This window comes from Thamnophis elegans, chromosome 3 (assembly GCF_009769535.1).
Source record: "Thamnophis elegans isolate rThaEle1 chromosome 3, rThaEle1.pri, whole genome shotgun sequence".
Lineage (NCBI taxonomy): Eukaryota > Metazoa > Chordata > Lepidosauria > Squamata > Colubridae > Thamnophis > Thamnophis elegans.
In genome coordinates, this window is record NC_045543.1 from 98216345 (window position 1) to 98238280 (window position 21936).

Below are 21936 nucleotides of genomic sequence, written 5' to 3' on the forward strand. Positions count from 1 at the left end.
TTTGGAATCACAGATTTCAGAAGTAATGATGCAATATCAATAACTTCTCATGAGAACCAGTTATTTTAACTATCTTGGTTATTAACAAAGATAAATGACTTTGTGATTTTAGAAATTGGATATTAAAGGGAATGGAACATTCTAAGAAGGAAAAAAATACAAACCAACTTTAAATGTCAGTTAACTGAGACTTTAAAAATGACACAATCATTAGAAATATTAAAAGAAATCATTGAACAATAGCGCCGGAAATTAGTAGAAACAGTATCAACAGTGTCAGTAATGATGTCTGATTCTTTAGATAGATTATATCAGATGACAGATGTGAAGCAATTCTGTCTGACAAGACAGAGAAAGTACCGAAAGGGAAATTACAAAGAACAGGCCAACAGAATTATTTGTAAAAAGATGATTTATTGGATATACAAAAGAAAGTTGGATGAATGACAAGCCAAGAAAAGGATCCATACATAATTCTAAAATTATTCAGGAGAGGTGCTTTGGAACACATGAGTATACTACCTTTCTGAAACAGCTGCCTCCTTTTTTTCAGGCATTGTAAAAGCCTGAAAATCGACACAGATGTTTTAAAGAGTGATAATATAGTGTTTTTTTCTATGAGTTAACTTCTGGTCTGAAAAAATGTCAGCTGTTTTAAAGAGTCATGCTTGTAGTGCTGAAAAATATTATTTTCAGATAGTTTTTAAACCATACACCGCTATATAAATCAGGTCTTTCATAATTGAAGAATATTCTTACCCTGAGATTGTCAAAGGATCACTTTTATATAGAAGGCTAACAAAATGAAAACTTAGAAACTACAAAGCTAGTGAGAAATCCCAGAAGAATTTCTATCTATTTCAGTAAATAGGCCATATAGTCCAAAGTGTAACCAAAGGAATAGGTTGATGGATAGGCATGGGAGAGGAAAAAATAATAACTTATGTAAATAGGAATAAACAATGAAATAAATTATATTTTAGTATCAATAATGTATGATGTCAACAATAGGAAGTAAAGTGTGCTTGGTCATATATATACGTACATGATATGGAAGGATTATATTACAGGTATGTCAAGTTTAGCTATGGTGCTGAGTTTATTTTATGGTTTTTTTTGTTGTGGGTCCATATTCCCTCTTGGAAGTAGAAAACAGCTCTGCTAACACAGCAGGAGTACCATATGTATATTAGACATGAGAAATTTTACATTAATGTTGTTATTTCTTCTGTTAATCTGATTCTAATCATAAATATATTTTAGACAAATATGTATTTGTATTGTCTTTGCTAACAGTTATAAATAATCTCTGTAAGTTTTGTTTATCAGGTTAAACATGTAACTCACTAATGTTTGTAAGTTTTGTTTATAAGTTTAAACATGTAACTCACTAATTAAGTTCTACCTGTTTGTCTTGGTAAATATTTGCAGAAGCGTCCAGTTTTAAATGAAATCTATTTGCTTGAACATGTATTCTTCAAATTGAGATCTGCTTAGTTGTTGGCCTTGGAATCAAACTTTGATGTTGCTTTTTTAAATATTTGCCTGTGGCATTATCTGTAGTTTGAAAATCTGTAATATTTGAGTCAGTTCTTTCCAACAGTCTCAAATATATGACAATGAAAAGTTCAGTCTTAGGTATGATTTCTGATATGGTCTGGATTGCCAAAAAGTAGAAAGCTTCAGCAAAATTATTAATTTTCATTTATATTCGGTGAATAATACAACAAAAATTGTTTTTTCCCCTTAGAATGCTTCTGAGATCTTTTAAAGCATCATGAGAATGAGTGCCATTCTCCAAAGAGCACACCCATTTCACAAGACTTAGAGAAGACCTCAGAAGCTTTGCAACGTATTGTGAAAAGAAGCATCACTCTTTGGAGAGTAAACCGCTCATGCAATTTGAAGAATGGCATAATTTGGCCTTGGGAAGAAAGGTTGGCATGATTAGCAGTTGCCTCACATACAGATACATTACAGTCAAACTGGGCATGCCATATCAGCAGGAGGAGGAAAATGACCAGATCAGCTGGGATGATGGAGTGCAGAGCAGTGAGGGTAACTTTGTTGGGCTGCACTGCACCACACTGCACCACATTACTAGGCTTCAGCTTCACACTGTTGGAGCTTCCTGGGCATTTGGCACTTCCCAGAGTGCAGCAACAGTGGCCCAGGCTGGGACAGCGGAGACTTTCAAAGGTGGCTTTGCACTGCACCGCAGGCTTTGCACTGCACCGCAGCTCAGGAATTTGTGTATTCTTTCCCTGTGGTTGCACTGCAGCAACCCCCCCCCCCCCACTTACATGTGGCCTATGCTGGACCTTTTCGTGTACACACACACACACACACACACACACACACACACACACACACACCAGTGGCATTCCTGCAGTCCATTCACTTAATGATGCACACATCTGAAGTTATGGAACTGTTGGTATTGTGGTTGCTGAGTGATTTGATCAAGTGATGTCTTATTTTATGACCATAGTGATAGAAATTCCAGTGCCAATTGTGGTTGTCAGTTGAGGAATGCCTGTATTGATAAAAATGTTACAAATGTAACAAAGGACATATATGAGCAATATAAGTATTCTTAATTCCGATTAAAAGAATGAAGGCGTCTTTAAAAAACACACACACACACACACCACTCTCTCTCTACTGTTGTATTAACAGAATCACCTGCTATAATACCACATTATACTTTCAAAGGGAGGTTGCAATTACTATACAATTGGTGGTGATGCTGGCTTAAATTGACTTGGAGTGGGCAGCTTTCCTAGTAATTGGATGACAGATGACTCTTGAAATAATTGGCTTTTGAATGTTTGGAGGATTTAGTGATATTCTGCCATTTGGCACTGGGAAAGAGGAGTATGATCACGTCACTGGTGAATGACTTGTAAATTCTACTTAAGTATTTTAATTAGTGATTGTGTTTAGAAGATAAATCACCAAAGAATTATAATTTGTAAAAGCAGTTGAAATTAGAATATCAGCTGGTCTTTTCATTTTTTTTCTCAGATAAATATTTCTGTTTCTGACATCAGAAATTCAGCAATAGAATTTTCCTTTCAACTCAGTATATATGCCACAAAAAGTTTCACACTTTATGATTGCCCAATATCAGCCAGTTAGAAATGTGAAGCTGCTGTCAGGAAACACATTTGGCTGCTTTAATATTTTAGAGATTTGCCATATTTCTAAATACTTAAATGCTTAGCCTAGCAAGCTTGTTTTATAAATTTTTCCCCTTTTCAAAATATTTTAAGTATGTTGCCATATTTTACTGTACAATTTTACTCCTGTCAAAGGAAAAAAATATGTCTCTTTTATGAAGGTTCTAGCTGTCATTTTATGAAGCTGGTAGAAACCTGCCTTTCTGGTTTTTACTGCTGCTGCATTATAAAGCATAACTTTATGACTCATTTTGAACAATTTTTTGTTTGCTGATGATTTTTCAAATCTTTCCCTAATCATAATGTAAGCCTTTATCAGATTTAAAGATAAAGCCAGCTCTTTAAATTTTAGAAATATTCCCAGTCCAAATTGGTTATTCACTATTTTTCTCTTCTCCCACTGATGGAGTTTTCCACCCGAAGTGTGCGTAATGATCAGGATTGGACTCTGTTTGGAAGCAGGATGTCACATTCTTCTTTAGTTTTGCTTTTGAGTCAGCTTTCAGCAAAGCAGGGCACTCTCAAAAATCTATACAGCCATGTTATGCAGTCAGTGACCTTGTTTATATAATTTGTTTAACTCCGTCAAAGTGGGGGAGGGATTAATGTGTCATGTGCGCACTTGACTGCAGTGATAGAGTAGAAAGATTAATAGAGATTTCATTGGTCAACCCTGTTCATACAAAGTTAGTGGATCTTGAACCCTTTCTCTTCCTACCACTCAAAAATAAGATAAGCCTTTGGATAGTGCCACAAAGCTGTGGTGTCTCTAGACACAGTATAGCTCTGTTCTAAACCCATCACACACAACCAAAGAAAGTGGAAGAAGAGCAGAAAATGTTTGGGATAGGTATAGTGTTGATTCCCATTGAGCCACTAGTGATTTGCATATTTTTTTTCACTGATTCTAAAAATAATTAGAGGAAATCCTTTTTGTAGGGCCTGGGAAGATACCTAAAACAAGCAATTCCTGCTTGACTTCATCATTGCTGATCATGCTGGTAGTGTTGAGTTTGTTACTTTGAGAAATTGATGACTGAGTCAGTTGTGTTATTCAAACCAGTCTAGGATTTTTGCAGAAAGAAAATATCACACCTACGCAAATGTACACATATGCTAATTATATTATTACATGGTTCTTGCTATCTACTATCTATGCGCGAGCGATTGTGGGTGCACCTCGGTACACCCACGTTACACCTATCCTCCGTGAGCTGCACTGGCTGCCTATTGGTCTCCGGACACTCTTCAAGGTGCTAGTCGTTACTTTTAAAGCCCTACATGGTATCGGACCTGGGTACTTGAGAGACCGCCTCCTGCCAGTCACCTCCCAAAGACCTATTAGATCCCACAGACTAGGCCTCCTCCGAATTCCATCTGCCGGCCAATGTCGGCTGGCGCTACCTCGGGGGAGGGCCTTCTCTGTGGCTGCTCCGGCCCTCTGGAACGATCTCCCCATGGAGATCCGGACCCTTACTACCCTCCTGGCCTTCCACAAAGCAATTGAGACCTGGCTGTTCCAGCAGGCCTGGGCTGTTGAACCATCCAGCCCCATTCAAGGTTACGGCTGTTGTATAATTTTAAATTGTTGTTTATTTTCCTTTTTTTTGTATCCCTTCCCCTTTTTTACTATGAGCCACCCTGAGTCTCTCGGGAATAGGGCGGCATACAAACCCAATAAAATCCCCAAAAAATCCTAAAATCCTTGCTGGGAATTCTAAGACGTTATAGCCATCAGAGGTCTATCTTACTATGTTCAGACATGTGCCTTACTCTTTTATGAGTAATGCAAACTATAACAGTCTTAACATAGGGCGAAAAAAACTCTGGTACTGGTTGAATATGCTTTGCATTACAATGTCGACTTGATAGTCATCATGACTCATTTCTGAAGTAGCTTTAATTTCATGTAATAATTTCACTGATTCCTGTAAGTGCAAATCAAGTGAGAGGTTCTGAATACCAATAGAAACATTGAAAAATATAGGATACCAACATGGATTGCATATGAAAAGTATCTTTGTAGCAATTATTATATTTCTATTCTACTAATGTAGAATATGTTTTAGTTGATTTTCCTTTAACTTATTAAGGAAATGGAACCTTATAAAACACAAGCTCTACTCATAAAGATAAGTAAAATAAAATATTGGTCTACTAAAATAGATTCAGAATTTTCTTTTCCTCCTCTTTGTATCTGAACTGTTTTACAAAGATAGAATTTTATAGTTATTTATATGCAGAAGCTATAGCTTAGTGGAGCAATACAGTATAACTGCACAGATAAGAATTAAGAAGTATTAGTGTCAAAGATTTCTTCCTGGAATATTTGAAAGCTATTGTCAGTCAAAGCTAATCACACTAGGTGGCATGGGAAAATAAGGCATCTTTCTACAGTAATAATTAATGAGCTTATGGTGATACTGCTTCTTCAGAAAGTATAACCTAAATTCAATACAGCCACAGTTATACTAATAAATATAATTACTGCAAACTTGGGAACAAATGCATGTTCATGACAAAGAAATGAAGCAGTACAAGTTGACTTAGGACCATAATTGAACCTGGAATTACACTTATAGCTTGTGGTGGTCATTAGGTGGACCAGCATTTGAACAGGCTTCATTTTATGACCTTTTTGTGATGATCATTAAGCAAATTCATTTTCCCCAATGGGCTTTTTTTTCCTGCCAGAAACTGGACGTAAAAGGCAGAAACTAGCAAAATTGCAGTCACATGACCGTGGGATGCTGCAATGACTAAATGCAACCAGTTGCCCATTGCCCAAACTGTGACCACATGACTGTAAGGGGTGTGGCCATTGGAACTTCAAAAATGGGTCATAAGTAGCTCTGGGGAATTCAATTGAAATTTTGAATGATTGCTAAGCAACCGGTTATTAAACAAGGATTACCAGTAATATTTTTTTGCCCAACTTATTGGCCTTGTCATTTTCTGACTCTACTTGGGCATGGATTTACTAGGTTCAGCTTTGTCTCATGGCAAGACCAACAGAAAAATCAGTTATTGTGAGCAAGCAAGGACAGTTACAAATGCAAACAGTGAAAAAATATTGTAGTGGAAGTGGTTGGTTTGTTGCTCTTCAGTTGTTCTGGACTGAAAGCTACAGTGTAGTCAACTATGAGCAGTCTTGAAAATTTTAATTAGAAAATCTAGAGGGCATTTGATTGTATACCACAGATGTAATTCTATGGTATAGCTGCTGCACTTTTAAAATGTTATATTGTATATGCACATATTGGTTAATACTACTACATTTTGGTACAGGCATCCCCTATTTACAAGTTTCCAAGTTAAAAACTTTCTCCTATGTGAACAAGCTTTTCTGCATTCCCAACCTAGAAAATTGCACAAGGTGGGAAAATATAGGAAAAGGGTTTGTTTGTGGCACACTGCAGGGAAGGACAGTTGCGCTCCACAGCCAAGGAATGCCTTGGCCATGCAGAGTGGAGGTGGGCTTGACCATGCCTGAAAGAGAGCCCAAGTACCCTAAGGATGGGGGTAGAGGGTTGCTTAGGCAGGGATGAGTCTGCTCCAACCTAATGTCAAACCTGGGACGAGGGTCAATCAGGGGAGAAAAAAAGTGTTGAGACATGAGCCCGAAGAGGTTTGTGGTAGAGAAATGTGCTGCAAGAACAGCCATTGGAACCTGGAGTCTGGCATTCCCTGCCACTGTGAAGCCTCCACCAAATGTACTCCTACTTATTCCTCTGGAGAATGGAGTAGTGCACTTCAATCCTCCCTCAGGTTATTTGTGGTGGCAGCACCTGATTGTCTTTCCCTAAAAATGGTCCTAGTAGCCTATGGAGGGACACGATAGCTCAGTGGCTAAGATGCTGAGCTTGTCGATCAGAAAGGTCGGCAGTTTGGCGGTTCAAATCCCTAGCGCCAGGTAACGGAGTGAGCTCCCATTACTTGTCCCAGCTTCTGCCAACCTACCAGTTTGAATGCATGAAAAAAATGCAAGTAGAAAAATAGGAACCACCTTTGGTGGGAAGATAGCAGTGTACCATGCACCTTCGGCATTTAGTCATGCCGGCCACATGACCATGGAGACATCTTCGGACAGCACTGGCTCTTTGGCTTTGAAACGGGGATAAGCACCACACTCTAGAGTTGGGAATCACTAGCACATATGTGCGAGGGGAACCTTTACCTTTTTTTTTTAATAGTCTTTATTGGTTCTACATTTTTTTTAAAGAATAAGACATACAAATACAAATACAATTTTAAACATACAACCCCCCCCCCCCCCCGCGGTGACAGTCATTCACAGCCCAACTTTTTTTTTCCTTCCTCATTGTTTAGTCTCTAAGCAGCATCTTCTTGTTACAAAGTTCAGGTCTATTACAATACCCATGTTCACTTTTAGTTCCCATTGTTAACAACTGCTATTTAACTTTCCCCATTTTAAGTCCCTGCTGTTCTCCTTGTCGCCCTCATATACCATAGGTTCCGGCTAAGATTATGTTCCGTTTCTCCTTTGTCCCTCAGCCAATCCGTCATTCTGTCCATTTCTGCACATTCATAAATATTTTTAATTATGGCATCTTCCGGTGGTATGGTAGTAGATTTCCAAAATTTGCATAGGTTATTCTTGCAGCTACAATTATATGTAGGCTCAAATGCCATATAGATTTACTCATGTTTTCTGGTTTTATGCTTAGTAAAAAATTCTCGGGTTTCCATTCCATGCTTGTCCCGGTCCACGTCTTTTAGCCGTTTTTGAATCCTTCTCCAGTATTTCGTGGCCTCAGTACAAGACCACCAAATATGGTAGAATGTGCCATCCCTTCTTCCACATTTCCAACACAGTGGAGATAACCCAGGAAACATTTTGGCTAACCTCATTGAGAGGAAGTGCCATCTATAAACCATCTTGTATATGTTTTCTTTAAACGCTGTAGATATTGTAAGTTTAATAGTCTTACTCCATAGATCCCACCATTTGCCCATTTCAATCTCATAACCAAAGTTTCTCTCCCATGTTATTAGAAGGCTTTTATCCATCTCTTCTTTAGCATCTTGACAGGTCAAAAATTGATAAATCTTCGATAACATTTTCTTATCTCCGCCAAACAAAATCTTATCTAGCCCCTGAGGGTTTGGGTAGATCCCAAACTGTACCTTATTGCTTTTAAACCTATTTCTAATATGTAAATATTCCCACCATTCCAGATTCCTGCCCTGCTGCTCTAATTCCATCTTTGTTTTCATGTTGCCATCTTCTATCATAATGTCTTTATATGTTATGTTTCTTGTCCAATTAAATACACTGGGATGCGTTAAGGCCTCCAACGGTGCCAACCAGCACGGAACCCTAAGATAGTACTTTTTCCTCATCTTTTCCCACACCCCCATCAAAATCTTCCAAATATAATGTCCCATGAAGTACCTATGGGGGGTATCTCTTTCTTGCCAGAGGGAGACATGCCATCCCTGGGGGAGGACATGTCCCTCTATAGCCAATAGGCGCCTTCTACTCAACGTCACCCAGTCCTTCGCCTATGTCATAATTGCTGCATTATAATATGCTTCCCAGTTGGGTACTCCGAAGCCTCCCAGTTCTTTACGTTTTTGCAACGTTTGAGCTTTAATTCGTGCTTTCTTGCCTTGCCATATAAATCGAGCCACTATTGTCTCCAAGGATTTAAAAAAAAAAATTGTCCAATTTAGTCGGTGCCGTTTGAAACAAAAACAAAAATTTCGGTAGTACATGTCTTAACTGTCGCAATCCTGCCCATCAAAGACAGTTGTTTACCACTCTAATTAGTCATATCCTTAGATACCTGTTGTAGTAATTTCATATAATTATCTACCTTGATAGAGGAACATGTCTCCATGAGCCAAATTCCCAAGTATTGTATTTTATGGGCCATGTTAATCCCTAACAGGCTTTGTACTTCCCTTTTCTGGTTCAAAGTCATATTCTTAATTAACAGTTTTGTCTTCTCTTTATTTATACGTAGCCCTGCTATCTTACCATACTCCTCTATTTTACATAAAAGTTGTATCCCAGAAGCCATAGGATCCTCCAGGATAAAAACAAGGTCGTCAGTAAAAGCCTGGACCTTAAATTCCTGAGCTTTAGCTCGTAACCCTTTAATTTGTGTATCACTCCTCACTATTCTAAGGAGGGGTTCTAATGTAAAGATAAACAGTAGGGGGGATAATGGGCATCCTTGTCTTGTGCCTTTACCAATCTCAATATCACCCGCCTCTTCTCCATTTACCAATAATGTTGCAGTTTGTCATACATAAATTGCCCAAACTGCGTTTAAGAACTTTTCTCCAAACTTCATATTTTCTAATTGTGACAACATAAGCTTCCAATTTACCCAATCAAAAGCCTTTTGTGTGTCGAGAAACATAAAGGCCACTTGTTCGTCCAGCCGGGCTTCATAATATTCTAAGGCATCCAAAATAATTCTAACATTATCTTTCAAATGCCTTGATGGCAGGAAGCCATTCTGATCAGGGTGTATAAATTTGCTAAGGAAGAATTTAAGTCTATCTGCCAGGATAGCTGCAAAGATTTTATAATCCACATTCAAAAGTGAAATGGGCCTATAGTTTTTAATTTGGGAACCTTTACCTTTAATAGCCCATGGGAAGACTGGCCGTGCCAGCAACCAAAGCCACAATGGATCAATGTGGTAGAGATCCTCTGTATCCAAAACCAGGGTTTGCGTTAGTTCTTGATTGATTGGAGAAATGTAACTTAATTTATATAAAGTAGGAATTGTACTTGATATGGGTTTTTTATACCTGTTTATGAAAAAAATGGACTTACAAACAGCTTTGTAAATAGAAAGCTGGCTGTACAAATGTACATTTTTTTCTCCAAAATATTTATGTTCAATATAGGTTGAAATTGATCTTATACTCACACTTTTAAGTCTTTGTTGTTTCATGCTAGTTTTCTGATTACATGTTTTAATTTTGTCTTAAAGTAATTTAAAGTAATTAAAAACAGGTGTTGAAATTTATTTTATATTACCTGCTAGCTTTAAGATTTTTGAACATTAAATTAAAATGACTTTGAGAATTCTCTTTTTTTTTCTTGGCTATTTTACATTGAGATTTTTCTCTGATTTTTTTTTTTTACATCTAAACTGTGAGGGTGCTTGATTGTATATTCAAAGCCTATATTCTCTTTTCATGTTGTTGGCACATTAATTACTAAATACATGATATCTCTCATTTCTTCATGTTTAATTCTGCTGTGCTTTAGCCTTTTTAAAAAACTTGTTTATGAATGTATCATAAAGAGAAACAAATGTGTTATACCTATATTTTAATTATAAAGCATCATATAACATACTTCTTCATTGTTTAGGACATATATTTTTTTTTAAATTGTACATTTATAGGCCGCCCTTTTCCCTGAGGGGACTTAGGGCGGCTTACAATAAAAGGGGAAGGGGAGTGTAGGACAAATACACAAAGAAATGTGAACAAGAATAAATTAAATAGTAAAACACAACATTCACTCAACATTCGGGAGGGGCGAAAGTAAAACTTATCCCCAGGCCTGACGGGCTAGCCAGATCTTGAGGGCTGTGCGGAAGGCCTGGACGGTGGTGAGGGTACGGATCTCCACGGGGAGATTATTCCATAGCGTCGGAGCCGCAACAGAGAAGGCTCTCCTCCGAGTAGTCGCCAGTCGGCACTGACTGGCGGATGGAATACGGAGGAGGCCAACTCTATGCGATCTGATGGGACGCAGGGAGGTAATTGGCAGAAGGCGGTCTCTCAAATAGCCAGATCCACTACCATGGAGCGCTTTATAGGTGGTGAGTAGGACCTTGAAGTGCACCCGGAGATCGACAGGTAGCCAGTGCAGCTCACGGAGGATCGGTGTTATGTGGGCGAACCGTGGTGCGCCCACGATCACTCGCGCGGCCGCATTCTGGACTAGCTGAAGTCTCCGGGTGCTCTTCAAGGGCAGCCCCATGTAGAGCACATTGCAGTATTCCAGCCTGGAGATCACAAGGGCTCGAGTGACTGTTGTGAGGGCCTCCTGATTCAGGTAGGGCCGCAACTGGCGCACCAGGCGAACCTGGGCAAATGCCCCCCTGGTCACAGCTGAAAGATGGTGGTCAAAAGTCAGCTGTGGGTCCAGGAGGACTCCCAAGTTGCGGGCCCTTTCTGAGGGGTATAAATTTTGTCCCCCCAGCCTGAGTGATGGTACGTTGGTCAAATTTTTGGGAGGAAAACACAACAGCCACTCGGTCTTGTCTGGGTTGAGTATCAGCTTGTTTGCTCTCATCCAGTCTTTAACGGCCTCAAGACCCCGGTTCATCACGTCCACCGCTTCATTGAGTTGGCACGGGGCGGACAGATACAACTGTGTATCGTCCGCATATTGGTGGTATTTTATCCCGTGCCTCCGAATGATCTCACCCAGCGGTTTCATGTATATGTTAAATAGTAGGGGGGATAAGACCGACCCCTGCGGCACCCCATAAGTTAGGGGACTCAGGGACGATCTCTGCCCCCCCACCAACACCGACTGCGAACTGTCCGAGAGATAGGAGGAGAACCACTGCAAAACAGTGCCGCCCACCCCTATCTCCCGCAGTCGTCGCAGAAGGATACCATGGTCGATGGTATCGAAAGCCGCTGAGAGGTCAAGGAGAACTAGGATGGAAGCATGGCCTCCATCCCTAGCTCTCCAGAGATCATCGGTCAATGCGACCAAAGCGGTTTCTGTGCTGTAACCGGGCCTGAAGCCAGACTGGAAGGGGTCAAGATAGTTAGCTTCCTCCAAGGTACGCTGAAGCTGGAGAGCCACCACCTTCTCAACAACCTTCCCCACAAAGGGGAGGTTGGAGACTGGACGGTAGTTATTAAGGACAGCTGGATCCAAGGACGGTTTCTTCAGGAGGGGTCTCACCACTGCTGTCTTAAGCGCGGTGGGGAAGTACCCTCCCGAAGAGAGGCGGTAACAACCGCCTGGATCCAGCCTCGTGTCACCTCACTGCTGCTGGCAACCAGCCAGGAGGGACACGGGTCCAGTATACAGGTGGAGGCACTCACAGCTCGCATAGCCTTGTCCACATCCCCAGAGGCAACTTCCTGAAACTCAACCCAGAGATGGTTTGCCAAGTCTTCCCCTTGTGTCCCGGCTGGATCTACTGGAGTGGAGTCCAGGTCCGCTCGAAACCGGGAAACTTTGTCCGCCAAGAACTGGACATACTCCTCAGCCTTACCCTGTAAGGGGTCCCCCGTCTCCCTCCTATTTAGGAGGGAGCGGGTTATCCTAAACAGGGCAGCTGGGCGGGACTCGGCGGACGCTACCAAGGAGGCAATATATGTTCTTTTTGCTGTTCTTAGAGTCCGAATATACTCCTTGGTGCATGCTGTTAAAAGTGCCCGCTTCGACTCGGACCTATCGGACCTCCACGAGTGCTCTAGGCGTCTCCTCCGGCGCTTTATCTCCCGGAGCTCCTCAGTGAACCAAGGAGGCCTCCGGGGGCCGCTGACCCGGAGGGGCCGTAGTGGCGCAATCCGGTCTAGAGACCCCGAAGCTGCCGAGTGCCAGGCAGCGACGAGGGTCTCCACCGAACTGTGGGCGAGGGTATCAGGAATAACCCCAAGCTCCGTCTGGAACCTAACAGGGTCCATAAGTCGCTTGGGGCGGAACCAGCTGATCGGTTCCTCCTCCCTACGGTGGGGGTTTGGCCTCCGGAAGTCTAGCCTCAGTAGGTAGTGGTCTGACCACGAAGGGGTATGATCTCATTACCCCTCAGACCAAGATCGTAACTCCACTGCTCCGAGAGGAATACGAGGTCAAGTGTGTGACCCGCTGAGTGAGTTGGGCCTCGAATTACCTGAGTCAAGCCCATGGCTGTCATGGAAGCCATGAACTCCTGCGCTCCATCAGAGTGTTCACCGAGCGAAGGCAAGTTGAAGTCCCCCAGAACTATAAGTCTAGGGAACTCAACTGCTAGCTCGGCTACTGACTCGAGGAGCGAGGGGAGGGCTGCTGCAACGCAGTTGGGAGGCAGGTACGTAAGCAGCAGACCCACTTGACCCTTGAGGTCCAGCTTCACCAGCAGGGACTCACACCCGACAAGCTCCGGAGCAGGGATCCTACGAGGTACTAAAGACTCCCGGACTACGATAGCCACACCGCCACCCCTTCCCTGGGCTCTCGGCTGATGCAGCACCTGAAATCCGGCTGGGCACATCTCAACGAGGGGGACTCCTCCCTCCGTGCCCAGCCATGTCTCAGTAATACATGCCAGGTCTGCGCCCTCATCAGTTATCAAGTCCCGGATGAGGGGAGCCTTATGAACAACAGACCTGGCATTTAGCGACAGCAGCCTGAGACCAGGGTCCTGATTACTCGCGCCATCTGACCTTGGAGTGGGACTCCTAGGGCCGGAAGGAGGGATCTCTATGACACAGCGAGCCCTCCTTCCCCGATGATGGCCTGCCCTAAAGTCCCCGCCATATCTGCCTCTCCCTGTTATGACCATTGTTCAGCTAACAATGTATACTTATACAGTACTACTAGCAAAGTAAAATAAATTGCCTTTTTCCTACAGGTAGTCCTTGCTTTTGTTGTCTAATAGCTGTTACCACTGTATACTAATGCCCTTACAATAAACCACAGTATTACTGGTATCAACTAGCAATGCATGCATAAATATGCGAAAGTTGAATTCATTAAATCATGGATTTGCCTGATGTTTTCACTTCCCTTAGGGAATCTGAAATCATAAAGTGTTGAGGAGAACGTTTGAATATGGGAAAGAATGAATAATGAGAATTACTGCAGATCACAGTTTGAGTACATAATTACGTGACCTCATGATATTAGAGAAAACTTGTCAATATAATTGCTCAACCTTTTCTGTAAAATGACTGGTGAATATGAGAAAAAAAACCTTTTCTTGTCATTGCAATTTTTGTTAAAGACAGTTCTAATAATGCAGTCTCCTCTGGTAGACTTATCTAGCTGAATGCATGAATGCCACTGTGTAGCTAACAAAAGAATGAACATTTGTATGAAAAGTCTCTGCACATTCTTTCCCACAGAAATCAACGAAAGGGTCGGTTGTCCTGGGCTACGTATTCCGGCATTTAAACCTCATTGAGATAGATTATTTTGGACTGCGGTACTGTGACAGAAGTCACCAGACGGTGAGTAAAGCTACAAGAGATTAGATATTCCAGAATAGATAACAGAATGACCTTTTTTTAACAGTTCTGTTTTACACTGTCACATGCTGTCTCAGCAAGTTGTTAAACAGATAAAATCTATATCCCATTAGTGCATGCAAATTAATATTAAGTCAGGAATTCTTTTAGAGAGGAGGGTTAGTCATTAACTGTATAAAAATTGCCTTTCCTAGTCAGAGGAATAGATCCAAGTCTCAAAAGACTAACATATCAATAAGTAAATGTTCCTAAGAGGAAGCTCACAGCTGAAATAAAATTTATATTAATGCTGAGATTATTCAGTTTCCTGCATGTTATTTTTGAGTATCTCCAAAGTCTCAGTGCATAGTTAGATTAGACATCTTTTAATTTCATAATTTTTGATGCTAAATATGTGTGGAAGGATAGCATGTATGGGGCTTTCCCTGTTCAACAGATAGTTGCATCAGTTAGGTTTTTATGGCAATGGAAGTCAAAAGTGCACATCCTGTCCTAAGTTCAAGGCTTTTTCTAGATGAAATACTGGTACTTGACAATAGGGAAATAAATTTCATATGATGCAATTTATTTTGTGAACTTTTTAAACTGGGACAATTGTCCATATATATTACAATGACGAAAAGGAGTCTTACAGTTGGAGCGATGTGAACATGATTGTGCATGTTACACATGATTAACCTAAAAATTAAGCATGGGCTTTCCAAATTCTAAATTAATGGTTTGATACTTTCCAGTTAATTAAAACTTCATTATTCAAAAGAAATCTCCTCAAACAGTTTTAACAGCATGATTGGAATATTGTATTAATTACTGGAAGAACAGGCCTAGTTTTGATTTCAAACTGATTTTATAGGCTAGATTTAGATGTTACAGTCAGAGGTGGATTGCTCCCGGTTCGGCTGAACCAGTAAAGGAATTCATGCCTGGGTCATAGAACTGGCAGCAACCCAGGCTTGCCATGTCCCCGAATTGGTTCCCTCGCCGCTGGGCCACCACCATTTTGGTTTTTAGTGACTGCGTGTGTGCAGCTCACTGTAAATTGTTCTGCGCATGTGCAGTGCACGTCTGGCGCGTGCGGGGATTGCGAACTGGTAGTAAAACCGGCAGCAACCCACCCCTGGTTACAGTGTAGGACATCCAAATTAATATATGTTTATGCTGCTGTTCATCTGTTAATGCAGTAAAATGTTCATAGTTTTCTCCCAGAAAATTATTAGAATAGCTCCATATTTTTTGAGGAAATTGGTTTAAAATTATATGACTGATACTTGTAGTCTTGCAGAGAAACAAATATATTTGTATCTGACTGACAGAACTAAATAATACTAATATTGATGATAGTTGTCATGGGGAAAAGAAGCAAAAATAAAAACTGATCTTGACTTTCAAGTTATATAAACAACTGAAAAAAAAACTGGTTAAAAGACATTTATTATATGCATTCATACCTGGATATTATATGTTGAAATGAGTTATGCGTTCTAATGAAGATAAAGACTTTTGTGATTAACATACATAAGATTAAAATGGAATATTCTATGAAATCAGATGAAAAATTATGGAAGTATAATATACAGATCTGCAGTTTATAATTATGCACCTGGGAAAGTATTCTAGTAATGAAATAGAAGCTCATTGGGGTGTGCAGATAACTTCTACTTGTCTACCTATAGAAAAACCCCTATATGAAATAATTATAATTATTATATATCCCATTTTTGTGTGCATACATCTGTTTTTATTAATATATTAACTACACCATGGTAATTGAGAATCTTTCTTATAGAATGGGCAATATTATATGAATAAAGATATAGGAAATAAATAATTGCATAATAAGGAAACTACCCTTTAAAGTTGGTTACATCCCCTGCTCTATGAATGGCATATGCAAGCATTATTGTAATCAATACATATGATATTTTCTTTAAAGTTTAGTTGAAAAATTGTGGGGTAAAATCGTTTTATGTCTTTGATTAAAACAGCTATTTTCTTACTCACTTTACCTTTTACATGCATTCTTTTATTGCATAATTTTTAAGCTGCATTTCAAAATACAATTAAATATAGATCAAGAAAGTTGATTGAAGTAACTAAATGATTTTAATGAGATACGTGGGCTGGGTTTAGCAATATCATGTTGCTCATATAAGAAGTCTCTGTGTGTGTTGAAACTAGTTTAAATCCCAAATAGGGTATATAAAAAAAACAAAGGTGTATTTGTATTTTGGCTTCCTACAGCAATGTTCTAAATTTGTAAGAAGTCCTACCTGGCCCTTGAAAACCATCTGGAAGCTTCAAATGATTCAAATTGTAATGATTCAAGCAATAACAATAATAGCTACACTACTGTGTCATCACCGCTACATGAGGTGCATGGGGTTCTAGTTGACTCTTGGGTGCAGTTCAAGGTGCTATAAAGCCCTTCATGGTATAGAGATTGCCATTTGAGAGACTGCCTGTCTCCAGTTGTTTCTGCCCATCCTGTGCTTTCAGGATGGTGTGTTTCAAGTCCCATCAATTAAATATTATCCTATTGGGGATAAGACAGTGATGGTGCATTCTTTCTCTGTTGATGCCTGGATCTTCAGGAACAGCAGAAGACATAGCTCCTACTCTCCTTGGTTTCTGGAAGTATCAAGATCTGACTTGTTCCAAGACTGCAGTTAGAGACCCTATTAAGTTTTTGTATGTTGGGGAGTTTTGTTTGGTTTAAATCTATGTATTGGAGTTATTGGATGCTGCCCAGAATCTTCTGGGAGTTGGGCCACTTTATCAAATCCAATAAATCAAATCATATTCTTTTCCTGCTTTAATGGGTAAATAAATTGGACATTACAAAAAGATCAAGGGGAGAAAGAAAGGAGGGTTTGTATTTATGAGTACTTAAGTGATAGAACAAAATACATTTTAATTATGACTGACATGATTAAAGATTTTTTTTTATCTTAACTAAAGGTCTATTATAAACATGTTTAATATATTGAGTTTACATTTGAATTAATAATCATAATAGTGAGTCTCTACATCAGGAATGTCAAACTGATGTCCTGCAGGCAGGATACATCACATGCAGGCCACACTCACTCCAGCTCTGTGAAGGGGAAAAACATTGCGATATGTCTTGTGATGGCAACTTGATGCCGCGAGTTTGACACCTGTGATCTACACCATAAAATAATCTACTATAGCTAAATATAAAATGTTTCAGTGATTTAGATTGGTCATGCAATATATTAGAAAGTTAAAATCTCACCTACATATTAAAATCTGGCCTATTGCACAATTCTGTATTCCATTAAAAACGACGTTCAGAATGACATTGTACTGTATTGTCTTCCTTTTGTCAGAATCCCATTGCAAGATTGGTTTGGACTGTTTCATATACTTTGACCTTTGATATGATGGGTAAAGTGAGAAATGTAAATGTTGGACATTTCTATATTTTCACCATATTGAACCATTTTTTATTGATTAGAGGGGGGGAGATCATAATTTGTATCTTTATTACAGTTAGATATATGGGTCTGCATGGTTTTATTGCTTTTACTGTTGTAAGCCACCAATAGTTGTCTTCTAGAAAGATGGGCGGCAAACAAATATAATAAACAAATAAATAATTGATATTGCACAATGACATATGAGTCTAAGATCTGATCCATACGATCAGTGAGTCCAGTGGTGGTTTAGGCTAATAAGCATTTTTCAAGGTCAGGCATGTGCAATACTGTCTTCTATCTCCCCCCCCCCCCCCGGGTATCAGGTAGGCAATTTTTTTTCTGCTACACACATTAAGCGTACTATGCATGTGCTGGTACAAATGACACTGTTCAATTTACCTCTTATACTTCATTTTATAGTAAAGAAATATGTCCAATACTGTACTCTGTGGCAAGAACAACCCATCTGCTCCAATGACTGGTTGCTCACTTCCATGGCCAATTTATGTTGGGCTGCCTGCTCTCTTCCAAAAGAACTTTGATCAGTGAATCTATGTTTATATGCTTGCTTTCGTTCTATTCCTGATGCACTGATGAAATGCTGGAGTTTATTTCCTTTTATTTTTATATAAACTCACACTGCAAAAGTGGAATGCTAAGCCTTTTTGTACACATTTCCTGATTTTTAAAAAATGAAAAGATGGACCCACTTTTTTTAAAAAAAAAACCACATAAAATTGACAAGAATTCTGGCAGTTTCTTCTTCAATCTAGGCTAAATATCAACAAATATCGTTAAACTGAATTTTATTTTTCTTCCTTCCTTTTCTTTGTTTTTTTTTATAATTTCACTGATGAAATTTTGAAATGGTATATCTTTTTTAACCAGGTGAAATTAACAAAATTCTGTCAGTTTCATCATCCCAAATGATAAGCAGAATTGTAAAATAATAGGAATTTTTTTAAAGAAGGGATTTCTTAAGTCTTTTCCACCTCAAGTAGCTTAAAGATGCAGTGCAGAAAAGTCCCAAACATCTGTTGAGATAAGGCTGTGATGGTGAACTTGTGGCATGCGTGCCCGAAGTAGAACAAAGAGCCATGTTGCCTAGCATGCGTGGCGTCGCTTGTTCCTTTTCTGGGTTTCTGCTTTGCAATATGCATGCGATGATCAGCTGGCCTTTGTGCGTACAGCAGTGTTGGAAACTGGAAGATGTGGTCTTCCATTTTCTGGCATGAGCAATGTGCTGGCCAGCTGATTGGCACATGCACAGAAGTAACTGGAAGATTTGCTGGCGGACGTTCATTTTCCAGCATGTGCATGCCCCCGGGGCAGCTCCTCTTCTGGGTCGCATTCCAGATGAGCATGCGCATGAAGCACTCCCTTTTCAACACTTGGTGCCAGCTGTGCGCACTCACTCCCTTTTCAGCACTCAGTGCTGAAAAGCTTTGTCATCACTGAGATAAGGAATACTACTGGAAATCTATCCCTTGTGACACCAAAGGATGAAAATGTTTATGGTCAGATTCATAACCTGATCAGTTATAGATTCTTCTGCTTGAAAAAATCATCTGACATTTTAGTCAAATGGCTCTGGTTTGCTATAGCTATATTTTGTCTCACCTCTTCGGTACTCTTTATTTTATTTCTATCTGTTTACTGAAGTTTACAGCCGAAGAAGCTCTTTTTAAATTAATCGGTATGGAATATGCTCTGCCTCTTTTCTTGCTGAGGATAAAAGTCTGTGTTAGGATTCTGTATATGATATAGGTAGGCCTGCAGTTACTCATACAAATTATACAGAAATGCCTTATTGAAGCTGCAGTGTTGGTAAATGTATTTTGGTACGCTTGAGTATTTGTTTGAGAGGCATGTTCTTTCATGTTTCTACTCTTGACTGAGCTCTCTAATGATTTGGCATCTATATTATTTATGCATTATTTGCCTGAAACAAAATGTATATCCATATGTATTTAAACAGTATGCTTGGAATCTGCAATTTGATGCAGGAAAGAGCTCAAATATATATATTTTTTTAATCAATGTTTTGCTGAAGGCTGTTCTAAATTTGCTGTATCTCTTCTAATTTTTTTGCTTGGTTTCAGCCAATATGGAATTATGATACATTCTACTAATTTGCTAGTAGTGATATATTTTCTAATATAATTTGTAAGTTTTTCTTGCAATTTTGAGAAATAAGTCATACTAGTGATTATTATTGGCATGAAGATAATCACAACTGCCACTTAGAATTATACAGAAAAATATTTGGCTTTTACAAATGTACCTATGCACATACTTAATTGATGAAATAATGAAATAGCAAATATGTTGTTAATTTGTATTTTTAAGTTTATTTACTTCTTTGAAATATTTCAACTCTGTATTTTCCGACCATGTTTCCTTTTTTGGTGGGGTTTTTTTTTGGACTCGTTTATTATACAGGATAAGTTATTATTTCGCATTCAAGAACAATTGGTAATTTTAACTCTGATTAGCTCTGATTTAGCAATATTGATTTTATTACCCATGAATTGATACAAATGAACATTAATTGGCAGATAATTTTACTTTCCCTAAAATACTATTGTCAGAAAGCAATTGGGAAGTAAGGTCAGACCTACTCTAATTATAGTTTATGTTAAAAATACTGTTTCATTTATTCATATAACTTATTTTTCTATATTTTTAAATAATATATGCTCTTCAATTCTCAGTCAACACTAATAAATATTGAGACACAAAATGCTAAATAGAAGGCAATCTGATGAATAGTTAATGAAAGTTGTAGTTTAGCAGACACTAGGTTGAAAAAGGTTGGACCTAATGAGTTGAAACGCAATGTGTGCAAATATTCTTAATATCTGGAGAACATTTATTTGCAATAGTTGCAAATATCTGGTAGCTCGGGTAGAGGATGAGGTGAAAGTTATGGGTTGGTGTCCAAATGTTTTGTTAGCATGCTAGGTAACATCATCAACGGAGTTTAGGGGATGTCAGTGTTCTTTTGTTTATAAGGGCTTTGTGTGGAAATGGGTCTTACAATGAATGTGGGTGTGTCAAGTATGGATGTTGTGATGGGTCAGGTGTGAGTCATCTGTGAGAGTCTTGTGATGGGGAGGTTACATGAAGTGAGGGTCATTGGGAGGTGAAGTGCTAGTTTGGGGGCAGGGCTTGCATGGGTTGGTTGAAGGTCGGTGCTGTCTCTAATTAGTTGTGTGGTTGATTTGGATTCTCAGAAGCTGTAAGATGTTTGTTGATGGAATTGTTTATGGAGTGCCAAGCTTCAATGAACTCATAGTTCGGGTGGTATTGTGGCCAATGAGCTTTGTGTTGCTCCAATCAAACTGGTGCTATTTGGTGTCAGTGAGAGTAGAGATTAAAAATTTGGGGTTGTGCATTCGACTCCCAAACAGTGTTCATGGATCCTGGTTTTTAATTGATGTCCCATATAGAATTGATTGCAATTATTACAGTTGATTTTGTAGATTACATTGCTTCTTTCATCCTTGTATATCTTGTATTTGGTTCTGGATAATTCCTGATGGAGTTTAGCTGTGGGTTTGTGGGCTTGTGCTATTACTAGAGGTGATGGCTTGTGTGGTGGTTGGCTGTGTGATGTGTTGTGGTTGGTGCTGTGTTCTGAACTCCCCCCTCCGACCTGCAAATCACCCAGACACAAGCTTGGCTGTTTGTCACTCTTCTAATCATAGCTTTATCAACTCCTTTGGCTGAAGGCCCAGACACGACTCACATGCAAGACTAGTTGAAAATCCAACAGGCACAGATACACGACAGACAGATTATTCCAATACAGTTTCAAATGGTTGTGTCTTGCAAATGACTCCTCTCCACTTCTTTACTTATATACTCTCTTGGGAGGGGCCAAGCCACAACCACCTGGGCTTAATTATCGTCTCTGAGTCTGCCTCCGCAGCTGTTGCTTCCGTTTTGCCGCCCTTCTTTGTCTGGTGTCAGGAACAAACTGCCTTGAGTCCTCCCCACTGCTCCATGCCTCAGGCGCCTCCTGGTGGCCAACCAGCCTCTCTGGCCCCTGCTCTGAGTCTGAACGCTGCCCAGGGTCCTCCACATCTTCCCTGGCAGACTCATATGATTCCTTGCTA

At 39.6% G+C, this 21936-nt stretch overlaps 1 protein-coding gene across 3 annotated transcripts in view; it reads left to right on the top strand.

Annotated features, from left to right (window-relative positions):
- EPB41L4A (erythrocyte membrane protein band 4.1 like 4A) overlaps positions 1-21936 on the top strand; it is a 92081-nt gene that overhangs the window by 20188 nt on the left and 49957 nt on the right. For 2 of the 3 annotated variants that reach the window (XM_032213080.1, XM_032213079.1), the window contains one exon: positions 14253-14357. In XM_032213080.1, coding sequence (XP_032068971.1) covers positions 14253-14357 — 105 coding nt within the window. Of the gene's footprint in view, positions 1-1750; positions 1938-14252; positions 14358-21936 lie in introns of all 3 variants that reach the window. The other variant, XM_032213082.1, reaches the window with a different exon arrangement.